Source organism: Schistocerca serialis, chromosome 5, assembly GCF_023864345.2.
Source record: "Schistocerca serialis cubense isolate TAMUIC-IGC-003099 chromosome 5, iqSchSeri2.2, whole genome shotgun sequence".
Taxonomy (NCBI): domain Eukaryota; kingdom Metazoa; phylum Arthropoda; class Insecta; order Orthoptera; family Acrididae; genus Schistocerca; species Schistocerca serialis.
This window is the reverse complement of record NC_064642.1, coordinates 510,173,092-510,195,529: the sequence shown is the minus strand read 5'-3', so window position 1 is coordinate 510,195,529 and position 22,438 is coordinate 510,173,092. Positions and strand designations below refer to the sequence as shown.

At 35.9% G+C, this 22,438-nt stretch overlaps 1 protein-coding gene across 1 annotated transcript in view; it reads right to left on the bottom strand.

Annotated features, from left to right (window-relative positions):
- LOC126482034 (inactive tyrosine-protein kinase 7-like) overlaps window positions 1-22,438 on the bottom strand; it is a 98,892-nt gene that overhangs the window by 40,730 nt on the left and 35,724 nt on the right. Inside the window, exons 6-7 of the mRNA XM_050106006.1 lie at window positions 20,023-20,322; window positions 9,192-9,476 (exon numbers count right to left, since the gene is read on the bottom strand). Coding sequence (XP_049961963.1) covers window positions 9,192-9,476; window positions 20,023-20,322 — 585 coding nt within the window. The remainder of the gene's footprint in view (window positions 1-9,191; window positions 9,477-20,022; window positions 20,323-22,438) is intronic.

The window sequence follows — 22,438 nt, the reverse complement described above, 5'->3', positions numbered from 1 at the left end:
AATTTAAAAAAATATCACTACTCAACAAAACAGTAGGAGATATGACCAATAAAAATTCAACTGAGTGACTGAGAAGTTGAAGGCAAATGATTAGCTTTACCATAACCAGTTGTGGATGACCATTCACTCAACATTCTGCTAGTTTCAACATATGGTGCAGTAAGTATGACAGATGAAAAGAAATAATTGTTGTCTTATAGAAAAATAGGTCATGAAGAAATTGGTAGGCTCGATCATCAACTATCTGAAGAGTCAAAGTTAAGAGGAAGACAAGTGTTCATGTGTTTCTCAGAACAGATGAACTGGACATTTTAGTAAAGTAAGATCTTTTGTCCCACTTAAATTAAATTAAATGTTTTCTCGGCAAAGACAGGTTCATTATCAAGAACTAACAGAACATCAGTTGCTCCTAAAAAAGAATTTTTTTTGTACGCATTACATCTGAAGTGCAGCATACCATTCATACATTCTAATATTATGGCAATATTTCCTTTTAACCTTAACATACTTTACTTTATTTCAATATAAATAGATTCTGTTTGCTGAAGATTTAGAGGGTGTGCTTTTGAACTTCTGTTCATTTTCCAAATTTATTATAATATTGCACAGTAAACAATGCCCTCTTAAAGACAGATTGTTTAAAGGCTGGAGTTCTAAATTTAAAAGAGCTTTCCTGCTGAGGTTTTGGAATTTCAGAAATGGTAAAATGTCTCTAGGATTTATTCTAGTCCCTGTTAATGTTAGGGTAAAGAATAAACTTTTTTTACAAAAAATAGTAATCCACAATTATTGTATATGATAATTAAAGACATAAAAGAAGAAAACTATGATAAAAGATCTGTAGGAGGTATACCAAATTATCTTCAGTGGATCAAATGGTCACAAGGTTTGAGTTTAATAGTTTTAGAGTCTGGGTTCTCAGTATCATCATAATCAGTTTCTAATTTGCATTCCACTAAATGAAAGATAAGAAACACAATCATTGAAGCCAAGTAAGGATCATGCCTTAAACTAAAAACAGTTCGTTACCTTATGCCTATATAGAAAATTCAGAAAAAAATAAAAGCACGAGACACACACACACACACACACACACACACACACACACACACAGAATGATTACAACAAAATTGAATAATTTATGTACTTTTGTTTTTATTGATTACATAAAAAATATTATTCTAATTTAATTATTAATTGTCAACATACATTTGCACCTCTTGTCTGATTTTTGAACTCCTGTAACTTATAAATTCAAGATTTCCATTAGCGGCTTTTTCTACCTTCCCCTCCTTCCGTAGCGAATTATTGGCAACAATTGAAGTTAGTCATTATTGCCAGAAGCAGCAGTCTCGTGAGGTGCAGAGTGTCAGTCTGCGTGTGTGCATTTGTGTGGCGTGGTTCTATCATCAGTTCTTTTACGATGTATTGCAGGTAAGGAAGTTTCTTCCTTTATAATATTACAAAACATAGACAGTTACGTTTAGAAACTTTTTTTATTTATTATCCAAACTGTCACACAATTATGAGCCTTTTCATTGACCAACACCAATTAGTGAAGTAAGTTATACACATATCCCCCCCCCAAGAAGAACGGTGGATGGCGATCAGGTTTTGCAGTGGTTGGACGTAGAGCTTGGTAATGAAGAATGTAGTGATCTGGAGTCAATATTCGAAAGTGATCATTATTCAGATAGTGAACAGTCGCTGGACAAAAGTGATTCTATCGAAAAATTTGACTTGTATTTTGGGAAAGATGGTATGCACCGGAGCTATCAACCTCTAATACAAAACAGAAGAGTAAGTAGACCTCAACATAATACTGTCAAGCATTTACCGGGAGTCATAGGCAAAGCAAAAAATGGCAAGCATCCAATTGATTGTTTACAACTTTTCTTCACAGATGATATTTTAGAAGAAATTGTTTGCTGCACTAATATTTACATTGCTACCATCCATTCTAAATATTCCAGAGAAAGAGATGCTGCAGACACTAACATTACAGAAATCAAAGCTTGTTTAGGACTCCTTTTCTTGGCGGGTGTGCTACGAATATCACACACAAATTTACTAGATCTCTGGGCTGCAGATGGTACTGGAGTGCAGTACTTCAGACTTTCAATGGGCATAAACCATTTTCGTTTCTTGCTGACATGTCTGGGATTTGATCATGTTAGAAACAGAGCTCATCAGAAGGAAACAGACAAATTAGCTGCTGTCCGATTCTTGATAGATCAGTTCAATGAAAACTGCAAGAAACATTATAGTTTATCAGAACTAGTTACAGTAGATGAAATGCTGGATGCATTCAAGGGCAGATGTGGATTTATACAATACATTCCATCAAGACTGGCAAAACATGGTATAAAAATGTTTGCACTTACAGATGCAAGGATGTTCTATACCAGCCATTTAGAAATATACTGTGGAAAGCAAGTGGACGGGCCTTATCTCTGTGATAACACACCTCATGCTATTGTCAAAAGAATGGTGAAATGCATATCCAAATCTGGCAGAAATGTAACATGTAATAATTCGTTCACATCAATTCCACTTGCGGCTGACTTGGAAAATGACAAGCTGACAATGGTTGGAACAATTCGAAAAAATAAATGTGAAATTCCTCCATTTATGAGAGTAGCGAAAGATCGTCCTGTGGAATCCAGAATTTTTGCATCTAGGAAGAATATGACACTGGTTTCGTATAAACCTAAGAAAGACAAGGTTGTTCTGGTACTGTCTCCTTCACATGATGATGACAGTATTGACAGTGATTTGGAAAAGTGCAAGCCGAAATAATAACATTTCACAACAAGACTAAATCTGGTGTGAATAAAGTTGATGAGATGAAATGTACATACTCTGTGACAAGAATTACCAGAAGATGGCCATTTATAATTTTTTCCTCTCTTCTAAATATTGCTGGAATCAATGGATCCATAATTTACAAGAGCAATTAGGATTCAAGAATTCCCAGAAAAGACTATCTAAAAGTTCTTGCCAAAGAACTGTTGCATGATTATATGACAATGAAGGTCAATCATCTAAGTACACCAGTGAACATCAAGAATCGTACCAAGGAAATTTTGAGATTACCAACAGCTGAAGCTCTTCCTAGACCTCCACAAGCAACAGCTCGAGGAAGATGCAACTTCTGTGATAGGAAAAAAAACAGACTGACGAGATTTTCCTGCAATGTGTGCAATAAATTTGTATGCTTGGAACATGTCGGTGCATATCTGTGCAGTGAGTGCAGTGAAAATGGCAACCATCACGAGTGATTTACTTGAATTGACAGTGAGGCTGTAAACTATAGTTTTCTGAAAAAGTTTCTGAACTAATTTACTTAAGATAAGTGTTGGTTAATATTCATTTGGAAAAACAGTGAAAAAACAGAATGAACATAAATTTCAGCAAGTACAATAAATGTTCTTATTGGTTTACGGGTAAATTATGAGTTAAAATATTTTATGTACACTACTGATGCTGAAATACATTGTGTTTACAAATTCATTGTTTTATTTATGTTATCCAGTCTTGAATACATTATATTTGCCAACTGTAATGTCAGAATTGTTCATGAAAATGGTATAAAACACAATGCGCACCCTCAGTCCACGCGCACGTGTAGCGGAGGTAAAAAAATCGCGCATGTAGCAGAGGGTTAAACAACACAGCACGTAGAGAAACAGGAAATCCTGTATGGTGATTGTTGAACATGGTAATCACTGCTGATGGTTGTCGAAACTGTTTATTCATTGCAATTGCAGTTTTAAGCATTTGTCATTTTCATGCAATTGAAAGCATAATAATTACATGTTTCAATTTATGGACTTCTATCTACAGGGTGATTCAGCTAAGCTGTTTAACTGTAGTATTTCTGGAACTGTAATTATGAGGAAGTCTCGACTAGCTGATGTATAGCCTTTTAAGTACAGGAATATCAGTATCAACTTTTTCAAATGAAACTATAGTAATTCCTGCTGCTAGAATTGTAATTCTAGTAGAGACAAATTAAACAGTATTTCTCTCTTCAAAGGGAATTACAACATTTAGAACTTAACATTTACCTGTTTTTAACATGAAATTGATTTCTGTCCTACGTGGAAGTCTGTGATTCCCTACCCAAATAAGTAAATACTTACTACCTGATAAGAAGGAAAGAGATTGCTGCAGCACCATGACACCAGTAAAAAAGAGACATGCAGGAAATATAGCTTTCATTCTCCTTTTGTGTCATTCACAAGTGTCAAGTGCTTGTTAATTTGAAAAAAATTTATGTCTCACGCACCTGAAATTAGATATGATACCTCTCCAGGGAGAATGCAGAACGAATGCAAAGACAGCAACTGAACTGTATGCTTGAAGATATCCTAATGGACAGTGTTTGAAAAGAATGAAAATTCAGTAAATGTGTAAAAAAAATTGTGTTGGAAGGGCACTAGAATACTGTACACATGGTAAGGAGGAAGCCAGCAATGAGTAGAGCAAATGAAATAGATGATCTGGCAGTTGTTTCTCATAATCCACCTTTTCAGCTCCATGGAAAATAGGAGTAGCTCAAGAATAAGAATGCATCCATAGCATATCATGTGTCACTTCAACAGCAGATTAACCACTGGTGTTGCTGAAGACACATGGAATTCTGTTGCTCAGTTCTGATGTGACATCAGGACAATATGTTCACACTTCAAAGGATTCCCTTAACCGATGAATGTACATTTACAAACCATGGAAAACTGACTGTTTGAAACATATGTTATTGGGTTGCTGACAATAAGCATTGGCTGTAACATGTTGGTCATTGGAGGCACTGGAGTGTGAATGTTTCATGTGGGGTTATTGGAGATTATGTGATTGCTCTTTACTTCAATGAAGTAAGCTTCATACATAAAACATACACACAATTTCTTACCAAAGTGCTACAGGATCTATTAGAGGAATTACTACTTGAAATATGTAGGTGCATGTGGTACCATCATGATGGATGCGTGGCTCATTGGTTTTCCATCACTAGACAGGATTTGAAGGCATTATTGATGCCACTGGGCTTTTTCTCTGGGGTAAACTCAAAGATGAAGTCCATGCATGAGTTTCAATGAACAGATTTAAAAGGTCACATTATTGCAGCAAGTGCAATGATATCATAGATACTTCTTCAGTTTGTCCAGAAGTCCTTGCACTGGTGGCTGCAAATGTGTACTGCAGCAGATAGTGGGCATTTTGACCACTTGACGACATAAATGGAATTTTAAGTAAGTGTATTTGGCTATATTATTTTGTGAACCCTTTTTGTTGCTGATGCTAAAGTAATTTTGCAATGTAAGTGTTTTCCTTGATATTCTTTATTTAACAATCTTATACCTCAGTTTACTGCTTCACAATTTCATTCAATTTTTTGTGTGCACTTTGTTTTCAAAGCTCTGGAAAAAAACAGGAGTAGAACTGTTACTACCATTAACTGATAAACCATCCAAAGATGTCTTGTCTTTTCCTATCCGGTTGGTGTGTAGCTCCAACCAGGTGTAGTGAAGTGTAATTAGTATCATTTTTAAACTAAACTTGTCTCCAGTCATGCTGTTGTAAGTAGACTCTCCCTGCTGCACTGAGCTGGAGTACCGAATCAGACTGATATGACACTTCCATGTAGTAACACAAACTTCAGCATAAGAGAACAGTCAGTTTCATGTTTAAAATGGATAAATCCCAAGTTCTATATATTGTAATTTGTCTGAAACTAGAGAAAGGATTTTGCCATTGGATTCATCTATTTTAGAACTGTGACGCTAGTGGGAGAGATAACTAAAGTTTTATTTGGACAAGCAAATTAGATTTTGATATCTCTGTAATTAATGTAGGTATGAAAAGAGACTATACATCATTTAGTGAGGACTTCTTTACAGTTCATTTGCATGGAAACAGAATTATGATACCTTAAATGGTTCAGGAAATATCTGATGTGAAGAACTTAGCTGAAGGACCCTGTACGCCCTATACACGGTACGCTTTCTGTTGCTTGAAAATGACAAATGTTAAAAACTCCATTCGCAATAAATACAAATGTTTGATAGCGCTACATGATAGTTAGCATATTATACAGTTTCATGAAGGGCATGGGCTCATTCCCAAAGTTGTGATATTACCTCAATTAACTATTTCATTAAGTCACTGGTGAAAAAAAGTACTGCAGAAGTTAAATTATACTAAAGAAAGTGTTATTTTAAATTCTGTTGGGACGTCCGAAATGTTCAAAATATCACTTTCCCAGGATGATTTACAACAAATGTCTGTAAGTGTGAAAATATTTTAGACACTGCCAGAATTCAGTTGAAGATTAGTCCTAATATGTAGCACAGACATGTAAAAACTGTTGATCATAACTTACGGATACATTATGACAATTTGTTTCTTGGTGAATTCTCTTGCAATGGCACAATGAAGGTAATGTAAACAGACCCAGATAAAATAACTGGAAGCTACATATATATAAAAACAAAATGTTCATCTAATGAAGCATTTAAAAATATTAGTGTAACTGAATTATCAACATAAGAAACAAAAGAAATGAAGAAATAAAATACAAGATAAGTTTTTAGTATAAATTGCACAAATATCCAGGGGGTAAAAATAAAAGGTATTCTACATTAAAGACAGATAAAGCACATCTACTTAGCTAATGTATGTGGTAAGAGTGCAAACAGAAAGATAAAACAATTTACAAAACCTCAAGCTTGCAAAGTTCATAGTTGTGTATTTCATTAACAAACACAAAAAAGAGAAACATACGGCAAAATTGAAAAAGCCAGTAGATGGCATGACATGCCTTTGAGGACTTAAGATCAGCAAAAATATGACACATGAGGTTCAAAACAGAAATAAAAAAAGGAATGCAACAAATTAACATATTGTACATGATGTCCTGAAAAGTACTGCCTTTGAATTTCTTGTGTGAAGATTCTTAATGCTTTTAAAATAAAATAAATGCTGTTAACAATCTAAATCTTTATTCTTCATGTCCACATATTTACAGCCCTTGCCACTAGAGGATTCCAAATTGTAGTGCGTAACATGGTATGTAACATAACTATATTGGTGTATGAAAATCAGCATGCTGTAGTCAAGTTTCAAATTCAAAGAGTTTGTCAACACATGGAGCAACCTCTCCTTCAGCATGACAATGCCATACCACACACCTTACTGCAATATCTGCATCAATTTGATGCCTTGGATTCACTGTCACCTATCATCCTCCATACAGTACTGACTTGGCAACATCCAATTTTCATCTATTTCCAAAATATAAAGAACGCCTTTGAGAACTTCACTTTGCTAGTGAAGAAGTAGTGCAAGCAGAGGCGAGGCTGTGGCCCCATCAACAAAGTCAAACTTTTTACAGTGACAAAATCAACAAACTGGTCCTTCATTGTGAGAAACATGTTCGTCACCATGATGGCTATGTTGAGAGTTAAATGTGTAGACATGAAGAACGAAGATGTAGAATGTTAATAAAATAAGTTTTATTTAAAAAGCTTTGAAGGTTTTCGCATAAAAAATTTTGAGGCATTACTTTTCAGCATGCCTTCACTCATTGTTGCTGATAAGACAACCAACACATCAACAAATATACGAGTAGCATCTTGAAAGGTACAAACCTTTCACAGAAACATCTGTCTTTAATAGACAAGATATCAGAAGAGAAATAATTCTAAGAATTTCCTAGTCATGTAGTTAGCAAAAAATTCTCTCCTTAAGAAACAGGCACATGAAACATAGTAGATGGACGAATTGGTACCGGAGTGGCTCCTTCCCATTTCAGCGTTAAAAAAAAAAGAGGCCACTTACACATCTGTAGCCTGCTGCAGTTACTGATATCTAGTACAGCACACTGACATATATTTATCACCTGTACATATTATTTCTATCTTCTGGTTACTTCTACAAACATTAAACTGACCAACAAACAGTGAAATCTCTTTTTCATGATTGCTATGACTTCATCACTCTGGTTATCAACATAACAACTGCCTACATATTCGGCAATTATCTCAATCAGCTTCTGTTCTATCCTCAGTCAAGCTAAAATGTGATGTACATCCTTCTAGTCTTCTGTGAACTGGTCTGCACTAGACTGAAGTCATTCAGTTATCTTGTTGGCCAAGACCACAGTTTTTGAATTTAGGTCTTTAAAATAAGGCCACTGTAGCTAATTTTACTGCCATTCCACTATGATTATTTTTGGATCATTTTCCCTAAGGGGATCCATAGAGATTGATTAAGAATATATTTATTCACATCTTGTACAAAATCACCATCTGAAAACTTGCACTAAGTATCTTTTATTACCATGTTTCTAGGTCTGTCAATGATGAGACATTTGATTGAAGAAATACAATGTGTGATGGAAAATAACACAATGATGAGGCTTTTGATGACCATAAATGTTTGCATACAGGCAATTCAAAAGGCAGCATCGAGTATCCTGTTATTAACATACCTCTTCTTAAAATGGTTCTACTCTTTTCTTTTTATCTGTTTGATATATTATTATTATTTAGGCAGACTTACTATTCCAATAAAACTGATGTTTTGTCTTCCCATCTTTCTGTTATTATTCTATTATTTTATGACACACAGATTACCTGTACTGTGACAGCACTTTATTACCTTATCAAAATGTTGGCCATTTGTCCTATAATTAACTCTCTGATGTTCATTGCAACTCTTACACATTTTATCCCTCTCAACTTAAGTGTTCTGCTTTACTCAGTACTGTCTCCTTGGGCTTTTCTTGTTTTCAACATTCATCCCATTTTCTTATCCCCATTCAGTTACTGAAGAGATAAAACTTGAAGATTTTGTGAATTCTTTTATATTTCTAGTTGCACTACAACCACATTAATTTCTATAAGTAGAACTATTTTAAAAAATTTTATTTAAAAAAAGAACAATGTTTTGAATTTTTGGGATTTTTCAATTTGTCACCAGACCAATTTCTGCAACATATCTTAAAGAAACCAGTTTCTTTAAATAGGCCTACATATTACTTTGTCATATTCTAAACCATATCACTTGTTTTACTGATAAGCTATGTTACCAAATAAGCTCTTTCCCTAGATCTCATTCACAACAAATCCATTCAAAAGAAAATAAATTCATACTCTGTAACAAATAAGTTTTTGCAACTTTCTAACCTTTAACAAAAAGAGAAGCAGCTTTGGAGATTTGAGGTGGAAAGCCTGTAGTATTAACTTGGCAACTATACTGTCCTCTGTCCTCCAAGAACACTTCCGTAATGTTTAGAATTCCCGTCCGAGGATTGGTTTTCAAGTGTTCAGCTTCTCTCAGTTGTTTCCCATCCTTCAACCAGTGAACTTTAGTTACTGGAAAAGGCATAGCTTCAAACTGACACCTGAAGATAGCTGACTCTCCTTCTTCCACTGTCACAGGAATTGGCGATGCTAACACTGTTGGTGGAGCTGAAAATAATTTGCTGGACGTTACTTAGCGTGCAAAAACTTCTTTGAAGTAATTGTGCACAATATTACTGAGGCTGTATGGCTGTTAACTTCTTGAGTATGTATATTACATTATGAAGTGCTTCATTTTTGTTTTGTGTAGATATGTCTGTACTAATGTCTTCAGATTCCATCATCATTTAATCAATGAGAGGTATGTTATCTGTAATTTATTTTAGTCGTTGCAGTCATGACCACTGCACCTAAGGTATGAATTCAGATATCAAGAAAAAAAGTATTACTTGCATATAATCTATAATATATGTACATTGAGTCACTTATGTGATATGCGAAAACTGGTAGACACCACTTCAAAGAAGCTTTTCTATAGCTCTATCCTTACATATTAGCTACATTCTCTGGAGATTCTTGAGAATGGGTTGACAATATGACATCACAAGTAGATTGCACGTGCCAGAAAGCAAAAATTTGATCACTTGCACTCAAAACTAGACAAGAAGGAGGGAGCTGTCTCACAGATATCTGAATGAGGACATAGTGAAGATCCTTGCTAAATGGCTAAATTTTGCATCCATTCCAAAAATGCTACCAATAGCAGATTATATCAATTCTGCAGATCATGTTACAGCTTTATTCCCATTACAGCAGTAGAAGAGGTTCACTGCAAAACCTGTAGAATTTTTCCTGAAGCACCAAAGCTTGTATTCAAAATCTCTGAGAAAGAGAGAGTAACATCTAGAAATCTGCAGAAGGGCAAATACAGTACCACAATTCTGCCAGCCGGTGTAGGCAACACCACCATTCTCATATGACATGGGGACAGCAAGATTTATGACTTTTGAAAGATATTGCCTACAGACAAATAGGAAACAATCCTACAAAACAAAATCAACAGGAAGTTTTTAGTGAATCAGGCTTTCCATTAACACCATTAAGGGTCTTAGAACACCACAGCTGTATGGGCTTCTTATGGTAGATGAAGAAGGCATTCCTGTAAGACTCATAGTTTGTAATATTGGCACACTTATGTATCAGCTGACAAAACACCTGAAATGTTTTATCAGTAATTATGTGGGGAAGTGCAAATGTCACAATCACTTAATCATTTCCAATTATTTCTTGTTTGATGGAAAATATTACAAACAGACTGATGGCACAACGGTGAATAGTTCATTATCATTCAGAGTGGCAAACATATACATGAAACACTATGAATCAAACACACTAGAATCTGCCAGCCTGACACCTACATGTTTCTTTTTAATATGTGTATAACACATTTAAGGTGTGGCAACATGAAGTTAAAAAACTGGAAGAATTCCTACAACATTCAAGCTCTATCTGTCCTAATATGAAACATGATGTAATTTGAAAAATAGGCTGGAGCATTTTCTCAACATGTTAGTTGAGAGAAAAACTGATGGTTCCCTGGGTCACAATGTATATAGAAAAATTATGTGTACTGTTCTCTAACTTCATGCCTGTAACCATCATCATTTGTCACAAAGAAATTCCATACTAAAGGACCTGGTCCACAGAGCTCCAACATTGTCAGAGAAGGAGAGTCTCACCAAAGAATTACAACACCATGAACAGTGTTCCAAAGGAATGGGTACTCATATCAACAAGTTAAGTGGGCATGGTTAGCAAATTCAACAGAACCTTAGGAAGAGGTTGTGACTGGGACAGAAAAGCCAAGGATCAGTTAGATATATAGCGTACAATGTATCTTGCTTGTCAATATAGATAAAAAGTCATGTTTCCAACATTAAAGACAACCCAGATCTCCAAATACTGGATGAGTACCCTCTAAATATGGCATCTCTAATGTCTGGTGATTATTATAACAGTCAAGGAGAGGTGCAAAGAACATCAGCAACACACACAACTAAAACAACCAGCAAATTAGAAGTAGCCCAGCACTGCCTTGATATTATAATAAAAGCAAAGACATTGAGAACACTGTTGTGGTGCAAATTCCAAGTTTCTAGGACAACATAATTAAGGGTTTCAAAACAAAATTGTCAGAAACCTAATAAACCAGGGAGAAAGCAAGGCTAAGTCCTCAATCTATTAAGATATCACTGGCCTTTTCATTCATCATAGCTGGTTTCATGAAATAACAGTGCAGGCTCCGAAGAGTAAATGAGCATCAAAGGCCATAGTGGGCATAGGATGTCAAACACGGCTATATATAGCAGTGTGAACCAACAATACTTTACAATCTGATGGAGTCCATGCAATGTATATGCACAATAACACACTTCACAGCACCTGAAGAAGATAAATAGGTCAATTGTTGAAATATCATGTGAAAAATTGAGTTAACAACTTGACTGAACATTTGAAAGTACACTGATAATGAAATACGGCCTTCTTATCCACTACAGAAAACTGAAAATTCTAAATGTCTTTCTATAAATATTTTATGCTTGACAGAACGTGATTTAAGTTATTATCACATTACTGTAGTCATAACATAAAGAAATGGGGAACAGCTACATATACAAAAAGTGGAAAATTCTATGGGCATAGACATTGCATGAATAGTAATTTCAGTGCTCTGCTTCGGTAACAGACTTTAGAACTCACAAAATAGTGGTTATGATATATTATACCACAAAAATACTTTTAAACTTCACTGAGCGGTTAGACAGGGAACTAATGCAACATATTAGAAATAAGTGGTAAAGCATTGTACCATTGTATGTGGGAACATCAAAATCATAGATAGTAATGACTTAGGGCACTTGGAGTGCTCTTTTTGGCCCCATAGAGACATTTCCAATAGGAATACAAGAACATAGGGCAACAGTGATTGATAATTTATTTCTCAAGCACATTGTGTCTCAACAATTATATATGAGCCTCAAATGGTCATATGACAGCAACAAAGTATTTATATTGTTCTGGTTTAACCACAAAGAGAAAAGTATAGTTTCACAGAATTATAAATGCTGACACAGTTACAGTACTCAGAGAAAGAAGTACAGTTTCACAGTATTATAAATGCTAACACAGTTACATTACCCGGAGAAAGTTTACTGGTTAAACAGTGGGACAAAGTTCACTGAGGGCATAGAGTAGGTGAGTAATTTAGCTCTTTTCTAAACATATTCTTACAGCACTGTGAAAGCAATAGTCCTTTACAACATGAAAGGATATTACAGTGGAAGCCAAGAAAATGGGCAGCTCATATGTTGTACAAAATGTTTTTTAGCAGCAAGAAGGATCTACAGAGACTAGCTCTAACTAACGTTTAAAGGAGCATTACAAGCAATACTGCAAAATTCTTCACTGAACCATCAAAAATATAAAGCCCATGAATTCAAGTGTCCAAGAAAAAGCAAAGGCAATCTGGAGCATTAACAAGCTAAAAACAGATCAACTTTGTAGGGCAAATGTCAACTGCTTCATGACAGTTGTAATAAGACAGATGGTGTTAGATTCAAATCATTGGGTGCTAAAGTCAATGAATTCTCCCTTATAACAGCTGAAAACACAGAAAAGGAAATATGAACTGTCAAAAGAAGATCAGTTAAGTTTACTTAGACAAGAAATGCATTGTGTAGACAAGCATTACATACTTCTCTAGAAGACATCAATTTTGCCACATCAACCATTAGTGAGATGTAGCAAAAATCAAAAGATCAGTGAAAAGCAGTAATTCTTAAGTCAATGGGTGATTCTCAAAGGGCTGAAATATACAGTAACAATAGCCATTTATAAAAGTGGAGGAAATAAGTGACCTCAAATAAAAGACCAGTTTTCATGCTTCAAAAATTTTTTGAAAATCATTTACTTACTTTATCTAGAATATAGCAGAATATGTGGTATTATTATACATTTTGTTACAGATATGCAATAAAAAACAGATGAAACAGAATACATAAATCTTACATATATGGGATAATAGTTTATTGGAGAAAAATTTATAACATTAAATTTCATTTCTGAACTCTGTTAACAGCATCCAGTGTCAGAAAATCCTTTGCATTGCCCAGATATGATGTTAAATTATACTCCTCCATGCTGTGTTGATTGCTGTGGAGTGCCTCACTCCAGCCATAAGGCAGGATGCACATACTCCATGCTCTGTGCAGATTCTGTTAACTGCCTCCCATATGTGTCAGGAAAATTGAAGACTGTTGGCTTAACACAAGTTTTTAGATCAGTTTTTGCTGGTGATGCATTTTGAAATCATATTTGCTACCATTTATGGCATATATCAAATTCTTCATCAAGAAGTTCCATAGCAGTTTTTATGGCTGATTGCTTGGATTTTAGCCTGTTAGATACAGCACTTGCGATACAGCCAAGAACGGGAAGCTGAGGTTTTCCAATATCTTTTTCTATTCATGTGACAAAGCTTCCAGTCTTCTGAGTTCACGTGGAAGGATGGTTTAGAGCTGAGAACCTGTAGGGTGGTATAGTTTTGAAACAGCCTTTGATCATACATATTGTTATATTGAGTTAGGTGTCAAGACTGCTGGTATTGTTGCTGTTTGTCCTTTGCACTAATACAACACAGAGCACCAGCTGATCTCTGCATGGCACCACACAGCTTTACAATAATATTATTCCTGTGGTGAAATCTGGTTTTAGTATTAGTCAAGTGTGACATCAAGGACTTGGCAAGCATGACACATAAATACTTTAGGTTGGGTTGTGTTTCACAGCATTTTCACTAATGTAGATTTTTAGTTACAGGTCTTCCTACCTGTTACTGAGATGGAAGCATGACCATTTTGTTTTATTTTGGCTGGGGTTGAGGTGCCACTTACAACAGTACTGTCACAGTACTCAGGGATTTTCTATCAGTACCCTTTCCATTTCCTCTATGAATGTTCTGTGGATATCAATGGCTAGGTCAGTTGTGTAAGCAAATATCCTACTGTCAGTATGACAAATAGTTGCAGTACATACTCTGAGATGACAAAAGTCATGGGACACCTCCTAATACCATGTCGGACCTCCTTTTGCCTGGTGTAATGAAGCAACTCAACATTGAATGAACTCAACAAGTCATCAGAAGTCCCCCTTGGACCCATCTGAGCTGTTGGAGAGGGCAGTCACGTGTGCATGAGATGTGCTTGCTTGTGTAAATGAATGTGTGTGTGTTTGTGTGTGAGTGTTTGGGAGAAGGCTTTGATTGAAAGCTGATGTATAACCGTCTTTTCGTTTAGCCTGTATGCAAACCAATATGTCTTCTTTATGGTGAGTGGCAATCTATCTTTTCCGTATATTTCTGATATTCCAATACGGAGTTTCCATTGTTTAATGCTCATATTAAGCAGACTTTTAACTTTACCGGCTAGTAATGCTATATAAACACTTGATATCAGATTAAAAAAGTAGCTCATTAGTGTTAGAGGAATACCAATGGCTTTACTTATTTGCTAATAAATAATACTTAACAGAAGCTACCAGCTGCTTCTGCCATTTAATGAACACTGCTAGTCATTAAAATTGCAACACCAGAAGGATAGTAATTAATAAAATTTCAGCTAATTATGCACATACAATTTTACAGGAAGAAGGTGTTATTAAATTTGTAAGTGAATTTGGGGGCAAAAGGAGTGTGAAATTTAGTACACAGAGTTGTCACCTTTAGCATAATGACAATGACAAATACAATCTAGCAATGTTCATTCTCCTTGGAGCTTCTAAACACAAGATATGTCCAACATGATGCTACACAGTGAACCAGGACTTGTCTGAAAAGATGATGTGGTGCCACCCCTGTGACTAGTGTTGTCATTGGGCCCAGTACTGTCAGTACAGCTCCCTCTGCAGCCACAATAATGATCAACATGTGGAAAATCAATGATGCTCCAGATGCCCACACTGTCTACGTAAGTTACTGACCAACACAAGCAACAATATCATGAACAATACACTGCAACCTCAAAAGCCACAGTCCTGCCATTGTCACATTCCATTATGTGTTAGAAGACATTAATCATTCTTACAGGCAAAAAAAAAACACCTTTTAAGTACAATTTCTGAGTGAGAAACAGCATACAGATTTTAAATAGTATTACTCCACCTACTTTGTATAGTTGAACTGAAATGCTAATCATTTGCATGTAGTACACTTCATGCAGTTCAAAGCTTTTTGCTAGTGCCTTCATTGTGTTGCAGTTTCAATGACCCAGAAGGCTTTGCTTTATGATCAGATTTGTGAAGCATGATGTGTTAATGAATGAATGAACGTAAAACGAGAAGTAGTGAAAGAAATTAATGGTCCCAGAGCAGCTGTAGTGGCACTTCCTAAGTGATTGATGCTATGGCAACAATGAAATTTTGAGGAAACTGAAGTAGAAGAGAGGGCTGACTGTAGTTAAGTTTGCAAAATTTTATGAGAGGGTTACAATAAATACAACCATAATATATGACACAGAGCAAGTAGAAGAAAAGTGATTAGAAAAAAATATGAGTGTCCAGAATGAAGTAGACGATAATACTGTAAGAAAATTAAAATGTCACCTTAATTTCCTGAGGCAGCATATTTGAGAAACATTTGGTATAAATAAGTATAATAGCTTTGTGGCTACCGCAAGATAAAGAGGTGATATCTGTCAGAAGCACATTTATTATAAGAAAACACTCTTCTCAATAAAATTTTGTTCTATTTCCTAGTAATAATTCTGTACTAATGCCAGAATAGGGATATGAATGAAAATTCATTTTAATGCCGAATTTGTAAATTGTTAGAGAGAAGAGCAATTTTCTATTTTAATAACTTTCTCATAATAATGGAAAAACCCTGACAAACTGGGTCTTACAAAGAGGAATAGGTTTGAGACATAGTACACAAAAGTGTTATTATGTGAACTGTGATTTTATGAATAATTTCAGAGGTCTGAGAAGAGTACTCTAATTTCATTTTTAATAAGTTAAATCCAGCTAAGTATTCTGTGAAATAGGTTGTTGCGATTTGAAGTTTTCCCGGCGTATTTCCAATTTGAACAGTTCTCGGGTATCCAAACGGGTAGCGTCATAATTTCTCCACAATATTTCGGCAGATGTACACGTTGCCATCTTTCTGCTACCTGGTCGGATACCTGAGAACTGTTCAAATAGGTTGTTCTTGAATGACATTATGTTTCCTTACGATGAATTATAAAGCAAATTGGTTAGGTCATCACAAAAGAATACTTTAGTTATTAAGTAAGAGCAAGGCATTGTTTAAAAGATTCTGCTTATGTCATAAAATTGTATATGACTCCATGTGCAAAAATCTTACTACTTCCTCCACTTTCTGCTAAGTCATTCAAGGGTGGGTGTGTGGGAAATTTTGCAGGATAAGCTGTTATATTATGCAAATTACTCAAAGACTTGTATGTAATGCACTATATGACAGGACTGTACTGACAGAAGCATGGTGGAAATGTTTCTGTAAAGGAAAAGAATACGCTTGGTAGGTGCAGTCACTTTGGAAAAAAAAGAAAGAACATATGTCTGATACTGGTCAATTTAACTGTATTATCGTAACATTTATAATCTCTAATCTTGCAATTTTTAATATTTTGGAAACTTTCATGAGAGCAGTTCAGATTACACATTTACAATATGTAAGAAGACATTAACTCACAAGGTATGTGTTTAACATGGGAAAAGAAATGACACTGTTCCTTAGCTGAATGATTTCTTCTCTAAATGTATTCATGGATGGTACTGATTATTCCAGAATAAGAACGGCCATTGCAAGAAATTAATGAAAAAAAAGGATCTGTTTGAAAAAAAACCAGAGCTTGAAAAATGAATACATACTCCACACATAACATGTTGGAAGGAAGTCATGTTCAAATCACTGTAAAAAAAATTACGAACTATTTAGAATAATGAAATAAAAAAAGTAATTTGTACTACACTCAAAAAACACCCTTCTTGTAGATTGGTGTGACCAGTGCTTTCTTACAATCACTGAACACAATCTTTTATTCAAGGGACTGGGATATTTCAGTTAAGACAGGAGCTAACACATCTGCAAATTCTATATAGATTGTGACACGGATTCTGTTAGTCCATGAGACATTTTAGCAATTTCAGCTGCATTTCAATGTTGTAGACACTATACCTATATCACTTGCAGTGTTGCAAAAATTAAATTGGGGCAATACTTCTAAGTCTTCCTTTGTGAAGGAACATTTGAAAATAAGAGTTCAGTATTTATGATTTTGCTTTGTTACTCTCAATTTTGGTTCGATGGTCATCCATAACTATTTGGATGCTAGCTGTGGTGTAACTATCAGCCAGTCAAATGACTAGACTTCCCTTGGGATTTGTGAGAGGTCTTTCCATAATATTTACTAAAATTCTGCTATGATGGCAATGAAAGCTTCACTCAGCACCCTTTTGACAGCCACTTGCATGTCACATAGCATCTCTCTGTCTATAGCCCTATGCATCTTCTGTGCAACAGTTACTGCTTCTTACACAGAACGTATCTGTCTAGTGCTTAGTCATCTGTCCCTCTAAAACTGAATCACAATTGCTCCACATGCTCCTGCCCAGAGCTAAATGTTTTGAGTTCCTCCTGGAAATGTGATATTACTGCCTCTTCATCTATTGGTATTTTATCACAAGACATTAAACAGTTAAATTATAAGCACTATTCTGCTTTTTTACCATGATAACGCAGGGTGTATCAATAAGAATCATCAGATTTGGCATGTCTATATTTCTAAAACCAATAACTATATAAAATGAATTTTGTTTTTTGATGAATGGGAAACTCAAGAAGTTTTTTTTCCTATGCCTTCTCATAAGTGTTCAATATATCCTCCTTGAGATGCACAGCATATGTCAATGCAGTATTCAAATTGTTCCCACACTTCAGCAAGCACATCATGTGTTATGTGATGTTTCAGTTCATTCATTGTTGTTTGTAACAGAGGCACATAAACAGAGACTTTAATAAACCCCCACAAGAAGTAATCACATACAGTCAGGTCTGATTACCTGGGAGGCCAGTAATGTAATGCTGAATCATTTGGTCTAGAGCGACTGACCCATCCTTCAGTAATCCTTTGATTTAAAAATTCCCGCACTTCCAGATGTCAGTGTGGCAGTGCCCCATACTGTTAGTAAATGAAGTCATTTGAATCAGTCACAAACTATGGGAAAAGAAAGTTCTCAAGAATATCAAGATATGTGCTTCTTGTAACAGTCTTCTTGGCAAAGAAAAATGGACCACACACCTTTTCCCATGAAACTACACACAACACATTAAATTTTGGTGAGTCCCTCTCATGTTGTACAACTTTATGTCATTGTTTGATAACCCATATTCTCACATTATGATGGTTCACCTTTCCATTTAAATGGAATGTTGCCTCATCACTAAACACTAAGCGTGGGAGAAAACTGGCATCCGCCATCTTTCCAAGAACGAAATTACAGAACTTCACATGCTGTTGTTTGTCATCTTCATGAATTGTTTATGCCATTGTCTAATGTCTGTGTTGTAGGAGGATCCACACCATACCAAAGTTATGCTGAACACTTACTACTGACCCGCACTGTTAAAAACATAAAACACAAAATGCTTTCTGTTGTCCCGACACCATTTTTACTAAAACTGAAGTGGGCGCACACTGCTGCTACCTAGCAGGAATCATGTAAAACTTAAGAGTTTGCTCTTTCCAGCAGTATGCTCTTCACACACATATCTTCAATAACATAATAGTAAAGGTTTTTTTTAAATCAGATAATTCTTTTTGAAACACCCTGTATGTCAATAGGAAGTTTTCAAAGAACAGAATTAAAACTTTTCTATACAAACTGTGTCATGACATACAAAATCTATTTAAAAGAATAGAACAATGTTTAAAAATAATGTATTTTTCAACAATGCCCATAAATAAATGTTTAACAACAATGTTTAAAAATGCTGGCAGTGGATCAAATATTTTACACACCGCAAAATAATGGTTATGAAAGCAACACTTATCTCACTACTGATACAACTTTTTCACACACACACACACACACACACACACACACACACACACACAAACACACTTTCGTCATCTACACTGTATCACTGCACATGAGACATCATCTACGTGGAACTGATAACTCCTGGCTAACATTAATCTAAAACATCACAAGTGAGGTACATAAGAGGAGCGATTACATTCCCATGCCTGATAATATATGTACAAAATAAAAAAAGTCTGATACTGGTAAATGAGGAGAAATAACCAGTAATTACATAGCATTGCCATTAACAAATATGCAGGGGTTCTTGTATAATGCATTGACACCTAAAATATTACTTTTACATTGTTTCATATTTCCAACCATTAATTTTCAAATTATCTGATGAAAAATATTTCATACCAAAAATATCTCTGGCTCTGGCATACACTATATTTTTAATGAAAAAAATTATAACATCACCTGACATTTGTTATTATTCTCATTATTAAAATGATGCAGAGTAAAGTTTTGACATATTTACATTTATTCTCAAAAAAGTATGTTAAATATTAACTATTACCCTCATACATGCAAAAATGAGCCTTATTGGACTTACTAGACACAATAAGTTGAAGATTTGCAGTACTGGTTCCAGCAAGATTTTCCGCAATGCAAGAGTAATTTCCATCGTCCTTCCCTGGGCGTGCTGCTGCAATTATGAGCCGTGTGTCATCGACCCGCACAGGGCCTGTATCAGTAACGACACGCTCTTGTGGGTCAAGCCACCAGACTCGAGGTGGCGGATCACCGTCAGGAGGCAAACAGGTTGTTTCAAACTCCATCCGCTCTGCCACCACTCTGATCCCATCATCTGGGAGTGGTGGTTCAAATGAATTGCTTGTGAGAGGTTGGAGGTCTGGAAAAAAGTGTTTTCAGACTGCACTTCACAAACAATTATACTGTTACTTTTGCCAAAAGAAATATGAAACTGACCATCAGAAATAAAGCTTACAGACTTAAGTTCATACAGAAGAAAAGCAGCAGTTTACAAACTGCAACAGCTCTAAGAACTACATTAGAAAGGCTCCAAAGATGTATGACAGGGATTAAAAACAATTACCTTTATTCATTAAGGACATTTTAGGTCACAACTTAAAATTTTCCGCAGTGAAATAGATGGTGAACCTTGCAGGTCAAAATGTTACATTTTAGCAACAAAGATTAATATGACAACTCCTCAGCAGCATTTGTCTAGTTCCCACTGACAGTATGCTTGTCACCACAACACTTACATCGCTTCTCAGAGTTACAAATAAATAATTCCTTATTAAGTCCAAGATGACATAATGACACCATATGGAGGAGATGCTGAGTCACAGGCAGGCACAAAGAAAAGCCAAAAGCTAAAATGCCTTCTACTAAAATACAAAACACATATACATTCACACAAGCTCAACACATAAATACATGACAACTGTTGGTGACCTGTCAAAGTGGTTAGTTACAGTGATCATGTGTGTGTGAGTTGTACTTGTGTGAATGTGTATGTGTTTTGTGCTTTCGAAGAAGGCCTTTTGAGCAAAAGCTAAAATGTACAGTAATCTTTTCATTGAGCCTGTTTGTGACTGTTTCCTCTATATGGCGAGTAGCAATCTACCTATTTCATAGTAGATCCTTGTTAACATATTCACTATCAAGAGGCCACCATCAGTCACAATAGTGCCTCTTGTTTTATGTTGTGTCACTGCTGATGCCCACATTCTTCACTCTGCTTACCCAGATATTTATGAATGGCATGTTCATAATACAGCTGCAAGTCACATGCAGCTAGTTGATGAAACATACACTATCTGATCAAAAGTATCCTGATACCACTACATAATGTGGAACTGACCACTAGATGTCATGACAGGTTGACATGACAGTATAAAAGGAGGCAAGAGGTATAGTGTTGTCAGTGGTAGCAGCAGATGCATTAAAAGCAGAAGTGTCGGTCAAGTGAGCTCAGTGGCTTTGAATGTGACTAGTCATTGGTTGTCACCTGAGTAACAGATACACCAGGGACATTCAATCCTCCTAAAGATGCCAAGTCAGCTGTTCATGAGCTGCTTGTGAAATGGAAATGTGAAGAAACAACCACAACTAAACCAAGACCACGTAGACGTCTGCTAGGACAGACAGGGACCATAAACCATTGAGGAGGGTCTTGCAAACAATCAGCATGAAGTAAGTGGAAGGAATCATCCATGAATTCCTGAGTGCTACCAGCGATCCAGCTAGCACAATCATAGTGCACAGGGATGAAAATGAATTTGTTACAATGGTTGAAAGTCTCTTCATAAGTGACATTTCTGTAGTCAATGTTAAGCGACACTTGATGTGGTGTAGAGCGATGCCACTGGATGGTGGATGACTAGAAATGAGTGATTTGGAGTGACAAATCATGCTATACCCTCTGACAATTCAATGGAAGGGTTTTTGTTTGAAAGATGCCTGGATAACGTAACCTGCCAACATGTGTAGTGGTAATAGTGACGTTGGAGGTGGTATTATGGTATGGGGGTGCTTTTGTTGGTTAGGATGTCACCCCCACATTGCATTTAAGAAAATGCTACATGCAGAAGCATATGAATGCATTTTACAGCACTGTAAACTGCATACAGTGGAGGAACAGTTCGGAAATAATGATTGTTTGTGTCGGCATGACGGTTCACTCTGTCATAAGACAGCACCTGTGAGACAATGATTTTTGGACAATAAAACTCCGGAAATGGACTGGCCACCCAGAACCCCAACCCGAATGTAGTGAAACACCTCTGGGATCAGCTGGGAAAAATTACAACGTCTTCCTCAATTCACACCCCGGTCTCCACACCACTACCTTCTCTGCTTTCAGCTCTTGAGGACGAATGGGCTGCCATTCCTGCACAGTCATTCAGATAATCCTTTGAAAGTGTTAGCAGAAGAACTCAAGCCACCATAAAGATGAAGGCTGGATACATTAATGTGGACACACCCCACATAATGTCGAC